Source organism: Anarrhichthys ocellatus, unplaced genomic scaffold (genome assembly GCF_004355925.1).
Source record: "Anarrhichthys ocellatus isolate YVR2014 unplaced genomic scaffold, GSC_Weel_1.0 scaffold7, whole genome shotgun sequence".
Classification (NCBI taxonomy): Eukaryota; Metazoa; Chordata; class Actinopteri; order Perciformes; family Anarhichadidae; genus Anarrhichthys; species Anarrhichthys ocellatus.
This window is the reverse complement of record NW_022280037.1, coordinates 11,649,518-11,672,326: the sequence shown is the minus strand read 5'-3', so window position 1 is coordinate 11,672,326 and position 22,809 is coordinate 11,649,518. Positions and strand designations below refer to the sequence as shown.

General features: G+C 43.2%; 1 protein-coding gene across 7 annotated transcripts in view; it reads left to right on the top strand.

Moving 5' to 3' along the window:
* The window catches only part of dtnbb (dystrobrevin, beta b), a 30,291-nt gene that overhangs the window by 1,713 nt on the left and 5,769 nt on the right, over positions 1-22,809 (top strand). The window contains exons 2-16 of one of the 7 annotated variants that reach the window (XM_031847372.1): positions 1,014-1,050; positions 2,459-2,526; positions 2,786-2,866; positions 2,968-3,181; positions 5,179-5,264; positions 5,492-5,646; positions 5,767-5,869; positions 7,562-7,728; positions 8,363-8,487; positions 13,626-13,700; positions 17,989-18,079; positions 18,940-19,028; positions 20,074-20,187; positions 21,633-21,729; positions 22,051-22,071. In XM_031847372.1, coding sequence (XP_031703232.1) covers positions 2,460-2,526; positions 2,786-2,866; positions 2,968-3,181; positions 5,179-5,264; positions 5,492-5,646; positions 5,767-5,869; positions 7,562-7,728; positions 8,363-8,487; positions 13,626-13,700; positions 17,989-18,079; positions 18,940-19,028; positions 20,074-20,187; positions 21,633-21,729; positions 22,051-22,071 — 1,485 coding nt within the window. In that variant the 5' untranslated portion in view covers positions 1,014-1,050; position 2,459. Of the gene's footprint in view, positions 1-1,013; positions 1,051-2,458; positions 2,527-2,785; positions 2,867-2,967; positions 3,182-5,178; positions 5,265-5,491; positions 5,647-5,763; positions 5,870-7,561; positions 7,729-8,362; positions 8,488-13,625; positions 13,701-17,988; positions 18,080-18,939; positions 19,029-20,073; positions 20,188-21,632; positions 21,730-22,050; positions 22,072-22,809 lie in introns of all 7 variants that reach the window. The other 6 variants (XM_031847371.1, XM_031847369.1, XM_031847374.1 and 3 more) reach the window with 6 other exon arrangements.

Genomic DNA, 22,809 nt, shown 5'->3' with positions numbered 1-22,809 from the left:
TTACAGCTGCTGTCATTATCGATTCATCTTCAGATGATCAAATCAATAAATTGGTTTGTCTATAAAATGTTATATCTCCCTGGAGCCCAAGGTGACGTCTTCAGATAGTCTAGTTTCTGTCCGATCTACACTCCGAAGCCCAGAAATATTTAAACATATGACAGAAAAGAATTCACTTCTCACATTTGTGAAGCAAATGTTTGTCATATTTGCTTCAATAATTACCCAAATCGTTGTCCAATTCCTGATTAGTTTTCTGTTGATACAGATAATAATATAGTAGATTAATCAACTAAGCGTTGCAGCTCTAGTGACGGCTTCATTATATTTTGACATTTCACAGACTTAACCACTAAAGTTATCATTAGTTGTAACCCCGATTACAATAAAAACAGGGTCCGTTTAAGAAGCCCTGCGACCAGCAATAAGAACCTCTCAACACAAGCCAGACAGAGCAGCAAGTTAGTGAGCGGAAAGAGTTTCTGTCACAACAGCAGAGATCACCCAGAGACGAAGAACAAGCAATGAACAAATAAATAAATAAATCGAGATATCCTGCCTCATGCTCCCCCCCCCCTCGGTCAGCGAACCCTTTGAACACGCATGTGATCCAGACATGTTTGGGGCACCCAGCGCTGCTCCCTCATTGGCCAGCTGCAATGTGCTCATCATTAAGTGCTTCCTTCGCAGCTCTCAGTCGGTGTCATTAGCCCACAGGATGCAGTCACTGCTGAGCGGGATGTCATGGACAATTATCATTTGCACAGACCACGGGCGCTCGAGTGTTCCCCAGCCAGCGCACCAATATCTCTACAGGAAGAGAGAGGGGGGGAACGGGACAAAAGCACAAATTGAGAGTTAATGAAGTCCTCGGAGGAGGGGAGGGTGGGGGGTGTTAATTACTAAATCAAAAGTCAACTTCCACTTCTGTCAGCGAGGAATAGCTCTCATCGTAATGGCGACATCAAGTGAAAAGACTTCACTGACTCTTCCAATATGGCTTCTCTTCACAGGGTCGACGTTTCGGGCTTCGCTTGGTTTCACATTGAGGTAAATATGGAACTCTTAATGTTGTATCTTGTGTAGTGTATCAGTGTGTCTGTGCTGTGGAGTCTAAAAACAAATAATACTGTTCTCCAATCAGTATGAGACGACTATATTGATACCACTATTAAATGTTTTCATTTCATAAGAACACAGAGTAACATTACTGTTTAAGTACTATGTACTATTTAAGAAAAATCCCCTTGAATAAATGATTAAATGAGCCCCGATGACACTTATAGAAGAACAGCAGAAGGAAGGAGTGAATGCAACAAGGAAACCTGTATTGTTTCAAAGGGAGTTTGTCTTCCACAGGTATGAGAGCACTGTGTTGAAACAAAAAGCAGACACGAACAATGAATCTACTTTGAAAACACTGAAGTTGAATCAGACGTCAGAACAAAAGTCAAAGTTGAAATAGTTCACTAGAAGTAGAGTCTTTGGTGTGACAGAGATGATTCGTTCCTCCATTCACGACAACAAACATTCATTTGTAGACGGCGGCACCGTGAACTCATCTTTACAATCTGTGTGCAGTTGATTTTTACCAGGAAATGCTTTAAAGGAATTGTTTGAAGGTTCTTTTTTTCTTTCTAGAGCTCAAAACCTCTGATGTAAAAACCACAACTTGTCGTTTATCATTTTAGTTTTATTGTAAGGATCAAACAAATGAGATGTAATGTGTTGTTTCTACAGCTTTAGAGGTGCCGGTAGGCGGATTTAGTTGTTGTTGAACAGGACTAGTTTACAGTCTTTATGCTAAACTAAGCTGAACGTCTGTCGCTTCATATTTAGCATCTGGGACATGAGAGTGGTATCAACTCTTGGCAAAAAGAGAATAAGTATATGTATCAAAATGTTATTTCTTTGAATAAATGGCACATTTTTGTGCCATTTTTCAATATATTTAACTGGATCCCACATCTCTAATATTTCCAGCAATTCAAATTATGAATGACGTAAAAACCAACTGACAGTTCAGTCAGTCTTTCAAATCAACAAAGGGTTTGTTTCATCCACATAACTTGTTTCAGCATCTGTTTAAAAAGTCAACCGAAGCCATATAATCTGTATACATATAGCAGTGAACAGCTGGAGTGATGACTAGTTCAGTCCTTGACGTACAGGGTAAATGGTAAAGATGAAAGAACTGTTTCCTGGTACACCAGCGTTCAGGAGCACAATAGTGCAATAACACATGAAAACCAAATCTTCTATTTTTAAAAGATGTAGGTTGATGAGCTTTAGGTAATCATTTATGTATCGTCTTACCTCAGAAATGATAAGTCATAGTCTGAAACGTTTTCTTCAATTCCACTAATCACCTTCGCTTGGAAGGTCTCTGAGCTGTGTTACTAACAAGCTGCCGTCTGAACTGTAAGCGTTGCATGCTCTGCTGCTTGATGTGCCACAGAATGATCGAGGAAGGCAGCAAACGGGGCAAGGCCATGGTGGAGAAGAGACAGCTCTTCATGGAAATGAGTGAGTGGAGTCGCCTGAGAGAAAATCTCTTTTCACTATTCATACTCGTGTGATTCTTTCACTGGCTCGAAAGTTGCGCAGGAGATACGTGGTCCCTCACACGTACAGCATCCTTCCTCCCACACAAAGCCAGCGATAGTGTTTGAATGTACTTCCTGTAAGCCTGATTGTGTTTTGGAAAGACCTTCATTTGAGATGATTAAACTGGACAGACGTAGCGTTCATTTGAGAGCCTTTTCTTTTTTTTTTTTTTTTGCAGGAGCTCAAAACTTCGATGTAATCAGACTGTCGACTTACAGGACCGCCTGCAAACTCCGGTTTGTGCAGAAGAGATGCAACCGTAAGAGCATAACCATGTTCCTCTCACTTCACCGTGACACAAAAGAGAAGCAGACACAGTCTGATCCCGGTCTGTCTGCCCCCCCCCCCCCCCCCTCACAGTTCATCTGGTGGATGTCTGGAACATGATCGAAGCCTTTCGTGACAACGGGCTCAACACGTTGGACCACAACGCTGAGATCAACGTGTCACGGCTGGAGACCATCCTGTCTTCCATCTACTACCAGCTCAACAAGCGGCTGCCCACCACCCACCAGATCAACGTGGAGCAGTCCATCGGGCTGCTGCTCAACTTCATGGTGGCCACCTACGACAGGTACGGGGGCCCGGTGCCCGGTGCAGAAAAACTGCATTTTGTTTTTCCCAGTCATCTCGCTACCCCTCAGACAAATATTGCGACCCCTTGTCACACCTTTGCTCAGGTCATTACACGTAGTTATGTTGCCTCTAAAGCCTCACCTGGTCTGGTATGACCAGTAATGTACAGTCATCTCTTCCTGTGGCCGCAGTGGCTGCTGTTCAGAAACATTACAACGTCTCACTTCACTTTTTACATGAAAAACTGAAACATCTGCAACCAAACTGATGCCATTTGACCCTATCTGCTGGTCAATCCACATACAGACAATTAACGTAAATGAGTCTGTAAAACTATTCTATGAATAATAACAATAATGACCTGGCTGCTCTCTAGTCTGCTGAAGAAATGTCCTGTTGACAGTCAGCGGATTCGTGGTTAAAAAAGCAACATGGTGTCCTTTAAGACACTAAAAAGAAAGTCTACATTTGTTTGATTATTTGTACATTATATATTGATTAAACTGTAGTATCATTATTCAAATTAAGCAGTCAAGCTTTTCAACTAATTAACTAAAGCGTTTAAAAAAAATCTGTGGTTCTAGCTTCTGCAGTGTGAAGATGTGCTGCTTTGCTGCTGTTTTAAAGTATCGGACATTAAATGTATTTGGGTTTTGGACATCTTCAGACTTTCACCTTAAACTCAGTCGTGATGGGCATTTTCTATAAACTGAACGATTAATCAGCAGAGCTACTCTGAATAAAATAACTGTCACACAACAATCTCAGTTAGTACCAAATGACGTAGTTCTTTCTTTGCAGGAATCTTTGGAAATTACAGATATAAAGCATTAACATTGTATTTCCCAATACAAATGTCTAAATGCTGATTTAAAGCCCTCTCAACACTGCCAAGAAATTGAATTCTGGTGAAAAGAAATCCATGTGTAGGTGTATAAAGCTAAACAAGCTCCCAGAAAGAAATACACGGCACATGCCTTTAGTGTTCTCAGTGGTAGCTCCGGTCCTGACTTCATACTATCCATCCAAACAGGTTTCAGGCCTCAGAAATCGTGTTGGAACAAATACACATCTGCCTTCTCTACAGCACAGGAGACAGAAATGTGCGCTGTCCCAATCAGCTGAACTACTCCTGATGTTTTACTGTATTTCCCTCCTCGTAACATCTGCACCCTGGAGCTCAGAGGCTGACTATTGACTGTGAAGCTCTCTCTCACTATTGTACTCTGCGTGCTCAAATTGATTGGCTGCAGTTGGTTCACTTTTATCTGAAAGGCCACTCTGGTCCCCGCTCCGTCATTATTCGTGCCGCCGTATCTCTGGGAAGCTTTGTGGAAATGACAGTCTGCGATCACAGGAAGCAAGTTTCTCCGTCTTGTCCCCTTGAGGTCCAAATTGAATTAGGCAGAGGAGCTTTCATGTACTCTGTTACCTCCGCTCAGAAAACCAGAGCTGAATGAATCCAGAAATGAAAGAGCTGGTCTCAAGTTGAAGAGATTTGAAGGGGTCTTGAGGCGGCCTGACCTGGATATACCGTGTTAATCTTTGATTTAAGGCTTAGTTCATGAATTTTGACATTTTGCACACTACTGGATGCAACATCAAAACATGCAATCATGACAAATCGAGTTTGGCATGTGCACTGTTGTATAATACGTTCATCTTGGTGACATTTCTCTCTTTTGGTTTTCATCTTCACACCTCAGCAGAAGTCTCGGGTCAAAGGATCATTGCAACGTGTAGTATTTCTGTGCAAATATTACATTATCTTTTATTAAAGCGATTCAACTGTATGTAACTCTATAATTTGATCATTTTATTAAGTAACAGTTGTGGGATAATATTATAACATAAGCTAATACAAGCAACCAAAATCTACTGGTCACACCAGACCAAATAAGGCTGTGGTGGCAAAACCAGTCAGTGTGTTGACATGAGCAAAGGTGTGATTTACTGCTTGTGAATTCAACATGTCACCGTTCTTTGTACTTGCAGTGAAAGCCACGGGAAGCTGACGGTTTTCTCAATGAAAGCCATGCTGTCAACAATGTGTGGAGGGAAGATTGTGGACAAACTACGCTGTAAGTGCATTTCTAAGCCCGCTACATGCACCACGTCAGAAGATATGTATGTCAATGGATCTTCTGAAATCTGATGTCATGGCTACCTTCCTTGTAGTTGCTCAGATCAAGCACACGGGGGCAGCGTTGTAACGCGTGTGCAGATTTAATTGGCATTAACTGTGCATATTGCTGAGTGTACAGACTGTGTGTACAGATATGTGTCTAAAGCCTATTTTCTCTCTCAGATATTTTCTCACAGATCTCTGACTCAAGCGGAGTCATGATGTTTGCAAAGTTTGATCAGTTTCTCCGCGAGGTGCTGAAACTGCCCACAGCCGTGTTCGAGGGCCCTTCTTTTGGCTACACGGAGCATTCGGTGCGGACGTGCTTCCCTCAGCAGGTACGAGGAGGACGTCGGAACGCTCGACCCCCCTCTCCTCTCCTTCTCCCTCCTCTTCTAACTCCGTCATCGTCCACGCGTCTCGTTTAACACGTGCTTGTGTGTGTTTGCATCTAGAAGAAGATTATGCTGAACACGTTTCTGGATGTGTTGATGGCCGACCCTCCCCCTCAATGCCTCGTATGGCTGCCGCTCATGCACCGACTTGCCAATGTTGAAAACGGTGAGACCTTGGACTCTCAGCTGTTCATACTCACACTCAACCTCCATATTGGATTTTCCACATTTGATAAAACTGCCAACAACTCATAGACATGTGAAACCAGACAAGGGCCCCGACTAGGTCTTGTTTTTTCAGTGGTGGAAAGTAACTAAGTACATTTATTCAAGTACTGTACTACTGTACAATGTTGATGTACTAGAGCAGTGGTTCTCAAACTTTTTCTGTCACGCCCCACTTTGGAGGAAGGAAAATGTTCATGCCCCACCGCCCACAGAAAATAGCTTATTGTGGCTGCAATTCACCTGTTTTGCACTGAATATCTTTCTAAGATAATAACAATAAACTGCAACCTGTGAAAAACTAAACAAAACAAGTTCAACTATTTGGCAATAAAGAGTTTTACTGAGTTTTACACTGCATATCTTTTCAAAACAACAATAACGTGCAACCTGTGCAAAACTAAACAAAATGCTCCGGATATGTGTCACACATATCCGGAGCATTTTATTTTAAATATGAGCTTTAAAATGTAGCATTCTAAAAGTAAAATAATAGCTGTGATTTAACAGCACGTGGGACTGTTGGGACTGTTAGTGCACTGGCTGTGGTCATCACAGTGAACAGTGTGTACAGTGTGATGAGAGGGCATGTGAGCCCTTGTTGCTGCAGTTCATCTCATGGAGCAGAGGCTACATTTAGCATACCCTGCCTTATCAATGCATTTAAAACACTGTGACAGCAGGAAGCTGCACTCACGTCTGTTTAGACCTCCACCTTTATCCAGGCCCACCTCCACTCACATCTCAGCCCTGCGTCAAGCTGCGCTACACAACCTGCGTCCTCTTTGTTTGACCTCATCATCTCATCAGTATCTGGGCCTTTCATTCTACTTTGAGTTAAAACAAACAACCTGCAACCAGATCCGCCGGTGTTCTGGTTTAACGTTAACGAGTGACCGCGTGAACTGAACCGGAACACGGGGGGGGGGGCTTCATGTTTCATCACGTTACGTTTTTTCCTCCTAAATCGTGATAATGACGAACGTTGTTTGAGAACCACTGTACTATAGTATTCCTATTTCATGCTACTTTATACTTCTACTCCACTACATTTCAGAATGAAATATTGTACCGTTTACTTGACTATATTTATATATTTAACTGAGGTTGCCAGTTACTTTACAGATTAAGTAACATTTGATTAACTTATAAAATATTTATGCAACAATATATAAAGTACATCAAAGGTGGTTCATCTCCACCAGCTGTTTTGTGTTAAATCAAGTACTTTTACTTTAATGCTTTATTACATTTTGCTGTTAATACTTTTATTTTGGTGGGTTCTTAAATGAAGGACTTTTACTTGTATCAGTATTTTTACAGAGTGCTATTGCTCAGTTACATAAGTAAAATACACGAGTACTTCTTCCACCACTGCTGTTTTATAAGAGTATACAAACCTAATAGCTAAGAAACTACTGGTCTAAGCTTTCCTAAACCTTGTACGTCAGACTAAAAGGTCGTGAAGTCTTAAAAGTGACCGTATGCAAAGGTTTTGGTTTGTAAGATTATAGAAAACGAGCACAGACACATAGAGCAATAAAATAAATAATAAGAGGTATGTAGAATAAATAAAACTGTAAAAGAGCAGCTCTCTGTAAGATGTCTCTGTCGTTGCTTTTCACCGGCCCAGTCTTCCATCCGGTGGAATGTTCATATTGCCGGAGCGAGAGCATGATGGGTTTCCGGTACCGGTGCCAGCAGTGTCACGGCTACCAGCTCTGCCAGAGCTGCTTCTGGCGCGGCCATGCCAACGGTCCCCATAGCAACCAGCACCAGATGAAGGAGCACTCGTCCTGGGTGAGTGAAAAAATCCCAAATCGCTGTCGACGTGACATCGTGCCTTTTTCAAAAGTCAATATCTCTCTGTGTGTGTGTGTGTGTGTGTGTGTGTGTGTGTGTGTGTGTGTGTGTGTGTGTGAGAGCATCTGCAATGATTTTTACAACGTGGCAGACTGTCAGATTAATCCAAGAGGGATTTTATGAGCTTTTTAATTTGGAAAATTAAGTTGTATTGACTTTTGTGACAAACTGGTGTAAATGATGTGTGTGAACCACATGTGGGACGTGCTGAAAAACCATGAAAACCATTTGTATTCAACTTGGAATACTCAATAAAAATGGAAGTTCCTGAAAAGATGATTAAACTCAAAGTTGTCTTTGCACAGTATTTTTAACCAATTCACAACAAACTCATACAACTGTCTTCAGATACAAGCACTTAACTGAAAATGCACAAACTACTGCTGATCCACACTTAACACACTGTTGACCCAGTTATGTAAATGACTTCTGAAGCGGCTTAAAACTGTCTCCACTATACCAACACAATGATACAACACACAAGGCAGAGCTCAACTACTAACCTTTAGTTAGTAGTTGCCGCGCTGCCAATACCTGACAGACACCCGTGTTTGTTCTGCCCTCCTCACAGAAGTCTCCGGCCAAAAAGCTGAGCCACGCAATCAGTAAATCTCTCGGCTGCGTCCCCATCGGAGAGCTGCCGCATCCTGTGTTCCCCGAGCAGGCGGAGAGACCACAGGAACTCACCCATACTGTGTAAGTACCATTCCAAAAGCATTTGTTACCACTGGTTGAGTCATTAATGAGGGAAACCCGACCGATTTGTTGATTAATCGCACAGCAAGGCCCCAGTGTGCTCGTGATCTACAGTCTCCTCTTGTCATGTAACTGCCTCCGTCTTTTATTCCCTGTCACTCCATGAGTGATAAGAGTGCCATCTCGCTAAGATGTCAGGACCGGGATTATTTGCTAACGTGGGATTGGTGATGTACTACGCGGGTTCAGCCACGGCTGCCGTTAACCGCTCGGGCTCCCTCATCAGTCTGTTGGCAATAAATCGGGGCCGGTGGTATAAATCTCACACTTCCAGGCTTTGAGGCTCCTGGAAGTCATTATAGGAAATGCATTATACTGCTACTGCTGCTGTCTTAAACCCCGCAGACTCATTTACATTTCAGTTGAAAAACTGAACGATTTCCATAATCAATTCCGCCACCGAGATACATCCGCAGAAGTCCACACCGCTAAGGTCACTTCATAGTTTTCTCATCGTCTTTATGCCGAAAACTTTTGCCTCGCTTTTGTCCTCCACCAAAACATAAAATCAAATCATGTTCCAGGTTTAAAAGGTGATTTCGTGATTTTTACTTTGATAGGATCACAGGAAATCTCTCAATTTACTTTCAACGTTTCCCATGGCATATTCCATAACAGAATCCTCATATTCATGTTCCAGTCACGACGTTAAACCTAAGCCGTCTGTGTATGGTTTTCGCTTCTGGCGAGTGTCGGTGAGTAATTGATAGCGAGCTACATCGTGGGGGAGAAACCAGCTCAGTGAACGCCGAGGAAAATAGACACGTCGTCAACACATCCACGCGATTTCCTGTTTTACTGCGTCGTCTCATCCAGGCTCGGGGAGGATCTTTCTGCATTGTGCCCAAACGTATGCATTTAAGATGAAGCTATTTTTGCATGAATTTACAATTCATCACAACGTGGAGGATCAGCTGTCGACCTGCATGTTTATCCGCACTGTGTCGGCTGAGTAGCATGAAATTACATCACACAAGTAGATTGATATTGATTCAAATCAAATGTGTGGGTAAAACTAGTTGGGTAGAAATTCGAGGGACTTCATGTCGTTCTGTATTTCTTTCAGACTTCAATGGTCAAAGTGCATTCTCATGCTCTCTCAGATGGCATTTGAAGGATGGTGGCATTGTTTGTGTGTTTGTTCGCTGACTTTTAGGATAATGGATGTGCCTGTTGACCCCTGAGACATCCGGATGTCTCTCTGTCTTTATTCTATTGTCAAAGTCCCCGTCTTTGATGTAAAATGTCTATTTTTGGTTCCAGGCGCGTTTCCGTTTCTATTTGTGTGTGGTGATGAAGTAGCGCCTCTCATCAGCCATTAAAAGATGTTTCCTCAACCTGACAGCCATTCAAAATATGTATTCATCGGTGACTGGCATTCTCATCTTTGGCTCAGATTTAACACTTCCATATTTAACTCTGCACGTCTTGGCACTGCAGAACAGATTTTATTGGAGAGTCTAAAAGACACTATTTTGTGCACACAATGATGAAAATATCCAGTTCATTGTTAGTTTGGAATATGGCACATGATTTGAGATGTAAAGACTGTGAAGAAGAGGGAGGAACAGTGAACCTCCACCTCTAAAGCTCACTAATGAACATGTTATATCTGGTTTGTTTAATCCACAAAAAGAAATGTGGAGACTCCAGGAAGTCAGTGCAAATAACCCCGCAAGTCTCCAGTCTTTATGCTAAGCTAAGCTAACTGGCTGCCGGCTGTACCTTCATATCCGACTGATAGAGCCGTGATACGAGCCGTGAATAGTCTCCAACTCTGAGCAAATGAGCAAAAAAGTTGAACTATTCCTTTAAATCCAACATGACAAGTGTAAACCTCACTTCTGCTCTCTCTGTAGCCACGAGCCGTAAAGGAAGAGCCAGCACTAATGGAATGATTCTCATTTGTTAATGGTCGATTTCAGGGAAATTACAGGCGAATACAGTAATCGTACGCCTACCATTCCCGTGATGAAGCCGCTGCTGGCTACAGAGATCTCCCCTAAAACTGGATCCCTCAGATAATCAGTCTCAGGAAAACTGCAAAGCCTCCGATTCTCTTCTGGATTGTTGTCTGTGAAGAGGTGATATTTCTTGTTGTGAAGAAGGAGACACCCATGAGCATGGTCTCTCAGGTGTGTGTGTGTGTGTGTGTGTGTGTGTGTGTGTGTGTGTGTGTGTGTGTGAGGYGGATGAAGCCACTGTGAGTGAGTAATAATGGCAGAATCAGGCTAGAGCGTCAGGTTTGATCAAAACTCCCAAACTTAACGGACACGCGTCTCCAAGTTGTCCAAACCGCTCGCGTCCTCTACAGACAAAGTGAATCTATTCTGAAAGTGTTTTTAAAATATTTACTGGCGTCTGAAAGCAAAGACCAACAGCGAGCTGAGCTGTGGATCTTTCCCTCCGCTCAACACTTGTCAGAGAGATTCTTGCGGATTTGTGTTTTGGAGAGTTTGAGTTGCAGGCTTGGGATGCACCGTCTGTCTCAGGAACTTTAAATCTACCGTACGGCTTCTTACCTGCAGACTTAGCGCCGCTTCTGCCAAAAGACTTCAAACACCGAAATAGTTGAAAATAGGCATCTTACCGTACTTTGCATTGATGTGGAACACACACTTTAGCGTCAACAGCTCGGTGCCATGCTTAATATTTTGCAATTTTCAGCTCCCTATATAATCCCCAGAAATCCCTTTTTAAATTTTTAAATCGCCTTCCTCTGTTTTTAACATCTTTCTTTATTCTCCTGGTCAAATTCCATCAGTGCCTTTTGAAATGGCGACAACGGGCATGAAATTCACTTTTCTGTGAGTGTGATCCATTGAGGTTTTTAATGGCAGAGGCATCGGGGGAAACAGGAGCACCTTTTGCCAGCGGGAGAGGATGCTTCATCTTTGCGCATTATTTTTAGCCGGCTGAGAGAAGTTGAAGGCCGCCGTGCATCCGTTGTTTGTCAGAAATAAGCTGAATATGTGTGTATGAAGCCTCACCAGACTTCACTTCCTCCTGTACCCCTGCCAAGTGCAAGGAAAGGGTGGCCCATTGTCATTCACTGCACGCAGGTAGCACGAGGCTTAGCGCATTGCAGACTCTGATCTTTTAGCGCCTAAATGTTGTGTTAACTCACTCCGGTTTGACCTCTGAGGCACCGGCTGAAACACTGGACGGTGTGTCTTTGATCAGCATTTCTTCAGAGCCGGTGAACCACGGGGGCTGTAGTGTAGACACACTGATGTGAATGAGTTAAGACGTCTGTTAGAATGAATCCAAATCTGAAATACTTTTACGTAAGAAGAAGAAGAAGAAGCCCTACAGTTCCACAGGGGTTATATTGGTGTGCTTGAAAAGGACTGCTGATTATTTATAGAGGGATAGCTGTGAGGAGCTTTGACTTATGTAACTCGCTGAAGGTAAGAGGAGGAAAGAGTCGAGATGTTTAAAATGCAATAATAGTATGCACTGCAGAGGTTTGTTTTCTCTGTTAGGGAGGAGAGTAGAAGTTGCAATTGAGGTATTTTCAGCAAGTGGCATTTCCCTAATTTCCAGTGTGTATTCATGTGTCAGAGAGAGGCGAAAAAGACAGAGTCAGAGCAGAGAGAGCGAGAGAGAGAGACAGCGTGTGAGAGAGAGCGAGAGGGGAGGAATCCACGTCGTCATGAAGTCACGTGACCGCCGAGTTTCCTTGGAGACAGCAGCAGTGTAGTACATTGAGACGCTCGCTTGCTCAGTTGAGGGCAGATTAGGCATCTGGAAACAGCTGCAGTCGGATGTATTTTGCCAGCCGGGCAGGTGCTCTCTCTCCTCACAGAGGTAAGTGTGATGCCCTGCGTCTCCTCTTCTGTCTGCACCCTCGGGGTGGATTATTGTAAAGATAATGAGCGTTAAATGAGAGGTAAACGTGCACACAGTCTAGTCTGTGAAGGAGACTAAAAGGCAGCATGTGCAGGTGTTGAGGACTGACAGTTTTTATATTATTGTTTGATTGTTGTTATAATATATAAATGAGTTCTGCAGGACCGTCCTTGGCTAGTACAGAGGGAAATGTGAATGTATGAACCAATAAATAATTACAATGTGTCTTTAAAAAGAACCCGCTTAACCCCCACGAGCATCCACATTAATGCAGGGAAATATGTACTTTGGCTTATGAACAGCTCACAAATAATTTGAATACAATTAATGATCCAGAAGTGATGCAGCTTCACTCGCTCTTATTTTTAGAAGCACAATAATACACAGAGAAGAAGAGCGCGTGTGCTGCTGAGGCACTTTGTGGCACCGTGGCAGACAGACGCTCTGTGTCTTGTGCCGATAACAGTATTCCGCACAACGGGGATATAAATAGTTCGATTTTGGCCAAAAAAAACAACCTGATTGGACAAATAAGCGTATCGGGACACCATGCCGTTCAGTGCGTTTGCCTTTTATGTGATAATGACGTGCTTTAAATAAAACCGTCAGTTACAATAGACAACTACAGAGAGCTACTACGTTGCAAGATTGAGGAGATGCTACTACAGAGACGTGGAAATGGAGGAGAGCTCTCTGTGGCGGGTGAAGTGTGAAGCGGAGAGCACCTGAGCGATATATTCTGATCGGTTAATGAGACTCCGTGGTCCGAAGGGTTTGGGCTCCGGTGAGCTCGCGAGGGGGGGGGGGGGGGGGGCACGGATGCAGCAGCCAGATGGACCCCATCGCTTTGTTTACTCTCACAAATTACCTCCCACAATGTCACCTTTCCTAGTTTTTCGCAGACCTCCAGTTTAATTAGTTTCCTTGTCTCTCGCTCATGTTAATTCGGTTGAAGCTAATAGCCCTAAAACCAGTTAAATTCCCGGAAAAGTCAATTATTTCGTTAACTCAAGAACAACATCTTGTGCACCACACTACAGTACGGTTTATAATGATCCCCCTGCCACCACCTCTTACTCTCTTTTGTACAGTTGGATTAAATTGAAGTCAGGATTGCTGATTCATGATTACTAATAAAATGCAAATACCCTCTACCCCATTCCCTGGTGACAAGCGCCACAGGCCTCTGCAGTGTAGCATTAAAGACCTCTAATCTTGTCTTTTAGTCAGCCGAAACCAGCGGCCAACAACATGAACGACACAATGCTCATGTCCTCTGGGACACCTACTCCTACCAAAAGGTAAGCACTCCCAGGCAATAAACGCACAATGTCTTTTTAAAGATATGGTTCTGATTATTCCACATCATTAGCTAATGCTTTCTCGAAAGATGACAAAGTGTCACGCTGAGTTACACGCCTGCAAAAATCCCACAGAATTCACTCAGAATGGGTGACAGGTTCCCTCTCATCGGTGGAAACGGCGAGAATAGCGCAGAGAATCAGACTACAGCTGTTATTCGTTCCCTCACACTTGACACACATTTCTGCATCCGAGCAGCGTGCCCTTGTGAGAGTATTTTTGGAGAAAAATATTGTTACGCTGTCGTGAAGAATGTGTGAGCACTCCTACTTAAAGGGTTGATATGACAAACACATTATGATAGAATTGGTGCCTCATCATGTAAGCGGATAGCAGGCGAGAGGCCCCGTGAAAGCAGCCTAATTGTCCTCTCATTTCAGCCCCTCTCAGTTAAAGGCCACCTCTGTTATTATTTACTCCCATTGGTAATGAGCCATTGTGGTTATGAATGATAATGGAGAGCACTTTGAGGCGGCTTCACTGGATCTGCACTCTGTCCTGTGCGGGGTGAAGTTTCCCTTTGTGTACAGTAGCTATCTCTCTCACATCTTTCCATCAGTTTGTGTTTGCAAGATGAGACTGCTCGGGGACTCAGGACTTCCCACGGCACATTAGAAGGGACGAGAGACGCCACAGTCTGGAGTACAGAAAGAGAAGAGCGGTGTGCACATCAACCCTGTGTTAGATTTGGTGTTTGATTGAAATCCAGAAAATAGACTTTGGTAGAGAATTCAGAAAGAGCTTGAGTGAAGTCTGTGGCTGTTTTTTTTCCACGTCTGCTCTTCTGGGCCGGGATATCCTACGGTACTACCGAGGACCCAGGCAGCTGAGGGGCAGCATGCCCACTGCAAAAAATCTCCATCAGCGCAAGACTGAACCTCAAAATGTGAAAGTCAAAGGGGTGAGGTCATGCCGACACTCCCTTACTGCTCTCTGTTACGTTAAAGGTGTAATTATCGAGCCTTGCTGGAAGATTTCCTATTTAGAACAACGTGATGCTAACAATCAATACTAGATTAAGTTTCCTGCAGAGATGAACGTTTTGTGCAGTGCGGTCTCGTCTCAGAGGGCTGACAGTATCACGATTAGAGAGGGTTTGAAGGAGGCTGACGAGACGGGGACGCCCGAGGCGGTAAATGATGCCTCGCACCCAGACCCGTGGAGGTCAGTGGAAGACGTCACGTGACGAGATCGAGGCGACGCTCTCCTGAGGATTGTTTCACCGTGGCAGAAATGAAGGAGCCTGATAACCTTTGTCTTGACATTTTGCTCCGTGAGTCAGAGCTGCTTTGGGAAGATGTCATGCACCGAGGATGCTGCTGCCTTGGGGGGGCATAACAACTACAAAGCTGCCATATTTAGGGCAGAAATTGTGCATTAAGCCACCGTGACACTTCCAAAATAAGTTGTGTTGAGAGTCAGTGTGGATACCGGTAGATAGGATGTTGAATGAGGCGGGAAGGAGCAGGCTTCACTTAAGGTTTGGTTGCAGAGAACAGAAGGCCGGTTCCTCGCAGCCTCTCGCTGTGTCATATTTGGTTTGTAAATATTAATCTATTATTATAATTACCGGTTCTGCCTGCTCTCACATGAAGGGCCGATGAGTCAAAGATGCAGCTGCTGAATAATGCAAAGCTCCTTGTGGCTCTGCCTCAGTTCAAGAGCCTCCAAACTGAAAAGCAGCACCGGTGCCATCCTTCGTTCGTTGACCCTTTGAGACTCAGAGAAAAACACAAAACACATCCGTGATTGTGTGCCGTCAGTGCAAAGTAGAAACTGAATGCACTCTGTTTGAGAAATGGTGGGTGTTGTGCTTCCAGCCTCCATCACAGTCTGCTCTCTGATACTGTCTGCTCTGCTGACATGGCATCTGCTCCTTCCCACCTCGCTCTCTCTCTCTCTCTCTCAGACACAATCGCTCACCACCACGAGCTCGTCCTCCAAGGGCGAACCGCAATTTATTACATGTTAGTCATGCAGAACCACGGCGGCGGAAGATAAAAATTAAAAAAGGAAAAAGAAAGCGCCGTGTCGAGCTTGATGAGTTTTGATTCAGAGTTAACGGAGAATTGGCTAAATGTGAGTCAGAGTAGAAACACAGTCATTACCTGTGTGACACATGCTCGACATAAAAGCCTGTATTAAAACAATCTGTTTGTACCTCAAATGGATCACGCTGTGCATTGCAATTACTCAATATTATCGGGTAGTGATTTTCAGTGGAGTTGTATTGTGATGAAAGTCAAATATTTTATTACTATTTTACAAATTTCCGCCATCAAAATGAATGACTCCAGGCTGATTTTAGTGAAAAGTTAACAAAATGAGTTCTGACTGAGATAATTCATAATCATGGAACGAAGTTCTTGATTTGCATCGAACATTGATTTAATTACTTTAAATGTGATTTTACGTACATTTGGCAACACTTCACTTTAAGTCGCCCTGTTTAGCATTAATACGCAGTAAGAATACTAATATAAATTGAATGCGTGGAGCTCATTCTAATCATTTTCATGTAAGGTAACATGAGGCCAGGGATTGCTGTGTCACTAAAAAACGAGTCTGAACAATTGTAACTAAATACACAAAGTTATACAGAAGAGATCGATCACGTCACGACCGATATCCAAAGCAGCTGATACGGCAAATCAGATCTGCAAATAGCTAACCAATGAAATATCTAAAGATTCAAGATTTAAAAGAACTATAAGATAGCTTCGCTGATATCGCAAGATGATTATCCCTTACTGTCAATAAGACAGTCCATCCAAGCGATACAGAGTGATGATATATAAGTATGACATTTGTCTTTAGATTGGATTAAAAATGCACAAAATATATTGTTATTAATACCAGGGTATTGATTCCAACCACATTGCCACGTCCTATTGACAAGTAAACATGCCATCCATCGTGAAATCTGCCGGAGAAAATCAGGAACAAGATGCATCATCCCTCCAGATGTTCAACAGATGTACGTCTCTAGCCTCTAGAAGTCTTGACCTTCAGTTATATCACAATCAGGCCAATCAGAACACAGTGTTTAAAAAGCATAATCGGTCACGTTTTACGACCGAAATAGGACCAGTGGTGTCTGAGATATTGTGTGTGAGTAAAAAAGAAGAGAGAAAAGCTGCCATTTTCAACTGAGAGAGAAAAATAAAAAGTGTCTGGGAAAGAAGCCAGTTGAGGAGGGCTTGAAAGCAGTCAATGCATCTTTGTCCAAAACCTGGAAGAGACCATCAGGTGGTGCCAGCAAACTCCCTGATGGAGCAGCTTTGATACTGATGCTGCCCAAACATCCAGACATGCAGTCCAGCTCCAAAAGAGCTCGTTGGGTCCCAGCATTTCCTGGGCCAACCCGACCCTGATATGCGTTAATGTCTTACTTTAACCATATAAAAAAACCTCAGGCTCTGTCTATGCTTTAGCCTGAGGATGCGAGTCAATTATTTACATAGTGTCCCATTTTGCAAGACATTTCCTGTCAGTCTATTGCAAGACCAACTGAATGTTTTTTTAAATCAGGTGACACTATCTTGAAACAAGTCGAATGATCCGAAGAGTATTTTAAGATATCATCACTGGGCCTTTGAAACAAAGCGCGTTAGAAGCTGGAGCAGCTAAAACGATCTCATCACACAGGTAGCTTTTATTTTTATCCGCTTTGAGAAAGATAAGATTTTAATAGAAAAGTGGATGAAGAGGCTGGTTTGCAGTGTGTTTAAGGGCCTGGGGTAGTCAAAGCTGCAGGCGCTCTGTGCTTGTTGATGCGGCGGCTTTGGAGCCAGATTGGGTTTAATGGTCTTAATCACCGGTCACTCTCCCGTCAGCGTTAGATGGAGCCCAGCTCCGTTCCTCTCCTTCACTCTTCATTGCGGACCGCCTGCCGAGAAGGGACAGCATATGTCCCGTCATCTGTCCACACCATATGTCACGCCCATTTAAAGTCCCATGCCTTATTTGACATTTCCAGTCGGTGATGAAATGGCCAGAACGAGCATCGCAACGGCATTCTCTATTATCCATCTCAGTCCACTGCCATGACCAATTATGTGTCCATCAACACCAAGCGTCAAACATTAAGGTCACCTCAATTCTACAGTTTGACGTAATCACTTTGACTCGACAAACTTTCCCTCCTTCTTACACAAGAGCTTTTCATAGTAGAGTCGGCGTTGCTGTGTATGTGTGTGTGATGTATCTCTCTGTGACTTTGGGCAGTGTCTTGGAGAGTCCCAGTCGGCTGGATGAAGAGCACCGCCTCATCGCTCGCTACGCTGCCCGCCTGGCAGCCGAGGCGGGCAACTCCACAGTGAGTGTCTCGCAGTCCGGCCCACGGTGGGCTTCAGTCAACCCGCATCGCACGTCTAACGTTACGACAAGTTATTCTAGGCGCTTCATTGAGGCGACAGAACTTCCATGTTGAAACTGCAGCGTAAACGCTACTCGCACTGTTCAAGTCAAACCATGTAATACTGGTTTCCCTGCAGTTTTTACTTGTTATGATTACTTTAAAAAAATCATCCGCTGTGAAAATCTTGTTTTGGAGACACATTTTTGGTGATTATGGTGATTGATAACCAACACAAACGCAATGTGTTTCCTGTGACTGCTTCACAATAAAAGCCACCGCGTGTTTCACCGGTTGATGGCTTTTAATGTGTGACGCCGGCAGCAGGAAATGTTCGGTTTGCTCTTGCAACTTAATATAACTCTGACGTGGGTCAGTGAGGCTAATATCAATTAGATAAAATTGTTTTCCTGTGAATCCCTCACACCTATGTAGGCAATCTGAATCCAGTGCGAGAATGGCGGACTCCGCCACTACTAATAAAAACTAGAAACAAGAAATATTCATGACTATATAAGCACCATCAAGGAATTCTTTGATAAAACATAGAAGCATGTGTTCATAAACATTTCAGGAGAGAAGTTAACTACGACTCCCAAGGAACAGTTTTCTGAGGCAGTAACTGTTCACGTAGGGTTACTTTGGGTTTATACTCTGCATCCCTTTATGTAGAGGGGTAAAGGAACGCTGTGGTGAGATGAAATGACTCCCTGTTCATGCAGAAACATTACACGCCTCCAGCAGAGCGTCATTACTGCTCACCGTGGTCAGAAGGTAGCGTTTGGTTGTTAATGCCATTCTGTGCTAATTCTGTTTTTCAGCAGCAATGTCCTCCCACAGATCTGGGTTTCAACTTTGATGCCAATAAGCAACAGAGACAGCTGATTGCAGAGCTGGAGAACAAAAACAGGTAAGATGTAGTATTCTCACATCAGTTATTTATTAGAAGCTAATCAGTGCTATTTTACTGATGGGTTGGCTGGTTTGCAGTGGCGTAAAGTAACTAAGTATTATTATAAGTTAAATAAACTACTAAATTAAGTACTGTAAAATATAGTTTCGAGGTACTTTGTGTTACTTAAGTATTATTATGGCACTTTATTATTCCATTATATTCTTGGGAAGACATATTGTACTTTTTTTACTCAACTAAATTTATCTGATTTTATATGCAAAGCATGTGATAAGTTTATGAAAATGATGCACTGTTATAAATTTAAACAACTCAGCACTATATAGAATAGTTAAAGGAATAGATTGTCATTCTGGGGGATACGTTTTCTTGCCGAGAGTTAGAGGAGATGATAGACTCCACGTCCAGTAAATATGAAGTTGGTTAGCTTCACTCAGTGTGAAGACTAGAATCAGGGAAACGGCTAACCTGGCTCTGTCCAAAGGTAACGACATCTGCCTACCGGCACCCCTGAAGCTCTTTAATCTAAACGTTAAATCTCGATTGTTTCACCAGAAACAAAAATCAAAGTGTTCAAACACAAAGTTGTGGTTTCATGTGCCAGATTATGTTTTGGCAGCAAATTCCCAACTGTGAAAAAAAAGATGCATAATTCTCGAAATGTTGGATTATACTACATCACTATGAAAGCAGTCATCCTGCACGAGTAGTACTTTTAATGTTACTGTTAGTACATGTTTTGCAGATAATACTATTACGTAAGAAAAATGTAGAATGCAGGAATTTTACTTTATTGGATTACCACTTCAATTTAAAGGACTAGCGTGTCGGTTTTAGGGGATCTATTGACAGAAATAGAATATAATATTCATTATTATATTTTCAGTAGTGTATAAACACCTGAAACTAAGAATCTTTGTGTTTTCAATAGCTTAATATTCAGTTAAAATCTGAACCCTAACCGCTAGATGGAGCCTAAACTCTGGTCCTCTAAGTAAAGAATCTTTGGCTGTTTACTTAACTGGTTGATTAACTCATTCAGGGAGATCCTCCAGGAGATCCAGCGGCTGCGTTTGGAGCACGAGAAGGCCTCCCAGCCGACCCCAGAAAAAGCTCAGCAAAACCCCACGCTGCTTACTGAACTGCGGCTCCTCAGGTATCATCCCTGCTGACACCACCGCCCCATCTTCCTCCCAACAACAGGGAGAGATATAGCCATATATCAAAGCAAATCAAGAAGTAAAACCACTTCAGGGCTGTTGCATTAATGTAGGCTGGACTCATTCTTCAAGAAGAAATAACGTCCTGCTAATTCAGGAGGGGGGGGGGGTGAATTCGCTTCACCGGCAGCAACGTGTGCATTTGTCATGCTGGCAGGACGCCGAGACCCTTGGGTTCAGTTCTTGGAAGAGACTCACCCTGAGAGGACGCGTCAACGGCACTTAAAGACTCCTTGTTTGTCCGGCCTGGCCTCAATAATGAATCAGCAGTCAGGTCAATAGCCATGGCAGCGATTTCAATGCAACATTGATCTAATGTTTTATAACGTACTTCAATGCTGGGTAATCGCAGTTATAGCAGAGAGGAATTTGAAGTGTACTTGCTCACTCTTTGGCATGTTAGAGGATTGTTGGATGTACAGGAATCTAATCATACGTTGTTTTAGAACATAGTAATGAAGCTATTGGTTTATATCACTGGAGGATACATCTATTCCACTTATTATTTCTCCCAGTTTAACTCAAGTACCAGCTCACTTGAGCTTGTTTGTGATCCAGGTTTATAGCGGGACATTATCTCACACGTCACACTGGCTGGACGGCTGTGACGTTACCTTTATTCGGCCCCCGGCATACAGAACAGAGCAGAGGTGTTCACAGTCTGCAGATGTTTGTTTTTGGAGGTTGACTAAAAAACAGATTTAGCAAAATGCAGTTACTCACTGTGAACACCAGAGGGCGATAATAGGCCAGAATCCTCCACTGAAATGGCCAGATATTTACAGGGGTGTCCAACATAACTTACCTGGGAGAGGTCAGCTGCACCACCATAAATAAGACCTTTGTTGGTCACAAATATCTATGTTGACCAGTAGTGCAGCTACAGTAGATGCATCTTGCCATTGTAAATATGTGTGTGTGGGGGGGGAAAGCTCCTTTTTATGCTCCAATATCATAGCCTTTCTAAATAAATGAAAAATCACAGTGGGGGACAGACTTGGTGGGCCAGATTTAATAGTAGATTAAACACATTGAGGCCTTTATAAAATGGGCATGTGCGCCAATATGCCAATTAAGGTATTTGCAACTATGGCATAGTAACAATAGTGAAATATAGTGCAGTGGCATGATGCAAATGGCATATGACTGCAGTGTCTGTGTCTGACCCTCGACTTATTGGAATCCAAAGGTAAATCTGAATCCCCTCTCACACATCTCTACAGGAAATACGTGCATTTGTGAAATATTTTAGAGACACTGTTCACAAGAAAAGGAAAGGGATTTCACCAAACAATTAAGCTGTAATGCTTCGTTTAAGATCCAGGTGGAACTTCCTCCCTTGTGTTTTAATGTCCCTAAAAACTCCGTCCTTCTGCCGCAGACACAGGAAGGACGAGCTGGAGAGGCGCATGTCGGCCCTGCAGGAGAGCAGACGGGAGCTGATGGTGCAGCTGGAGGGACTCATGAGGCTGCTGAAGGTGAGACGATCACCTGTTTCTAGAAGGCTGCTGATATCCTAGGATGGTGCATAAACACTGAGCCACTGGCCTTCATTAAAATAGCATTTTAAAAGGTTTTTGTCTCTGCTAATCAAGTTGACATGATTCGGTTTTAAAGCTTTGGTGGCGTGTTTGATTAAATGAGATGTTGACATGTTTGATTCTTTAAAAACCAAAGACAATGCGTCGTATGGTGCATGCAGAAAACCCTTTCTTCTTCTTCTTCTTCTGCCGCTGCTTTAATTCTGTTGCTCTCACTCTTCTTGCTCTCTCTGACTGCTTACCTGTGCTGGCTGATAGGATGAGGAGCAGAAGCAGGCTGTAAGTTGCCTTTGATTCAGTTTGCAAGGCTACAATACCTGGCTCTTGTCTCAGCACTTAGTTTAATGCTACTATACTCCTCCGTCACACAGATGTGATTGAAGGAAGTTTTTATAAGAGGTTTTAGGAAGGAAGATAATAGGATTCCACTATCTAACTGGGTTACAGTGATCTAGTCCTCTTATCCAGGCTAATCCACCAGCACCATTGTGGAGCAAAAAAAAAAGACTGCAACATAGTCTTTAAAATGTTTTCTCAAGTCCTTAGTCCAAACAAGGTGAGAGAACTGTGTGTTTTTTTTAAGGCCAAATATCAGGGACCTGTTCCTTTCATCTGCACTAACAACCTCCCTTCTAATGTGACTGCAGTCTGGCCGGCCATCTGCTGCTTGGCTCCGAGCCCTCGACCTGGGGCTGCACCAGTCCCAGAGAAACACAGTGATCCTTTCTCTGAGACATACAGCTCTCATCTCAGCACAGGCCCAGTCGCTCTCCCACACATTGTTCTCATTAACCCCTCACTGCAGTAGAGGTGCACTACAGACACACAGGGTATATAGCCAGCCAGTGTAGGGATTCCCAGACGGTTTTCTTGCCTTTAAACCATTGTTTTTGTCTGTTCTCCCTTAAAGGATTAAGTTCTTTTGGTCACATCTGTGTCTGTGTTTTAATAAAAGTCACTTTTAGAAGCAAAAAGGTCATCTCTTCCCAAAGAGCTGCAATCTGTGACTGCAGTACG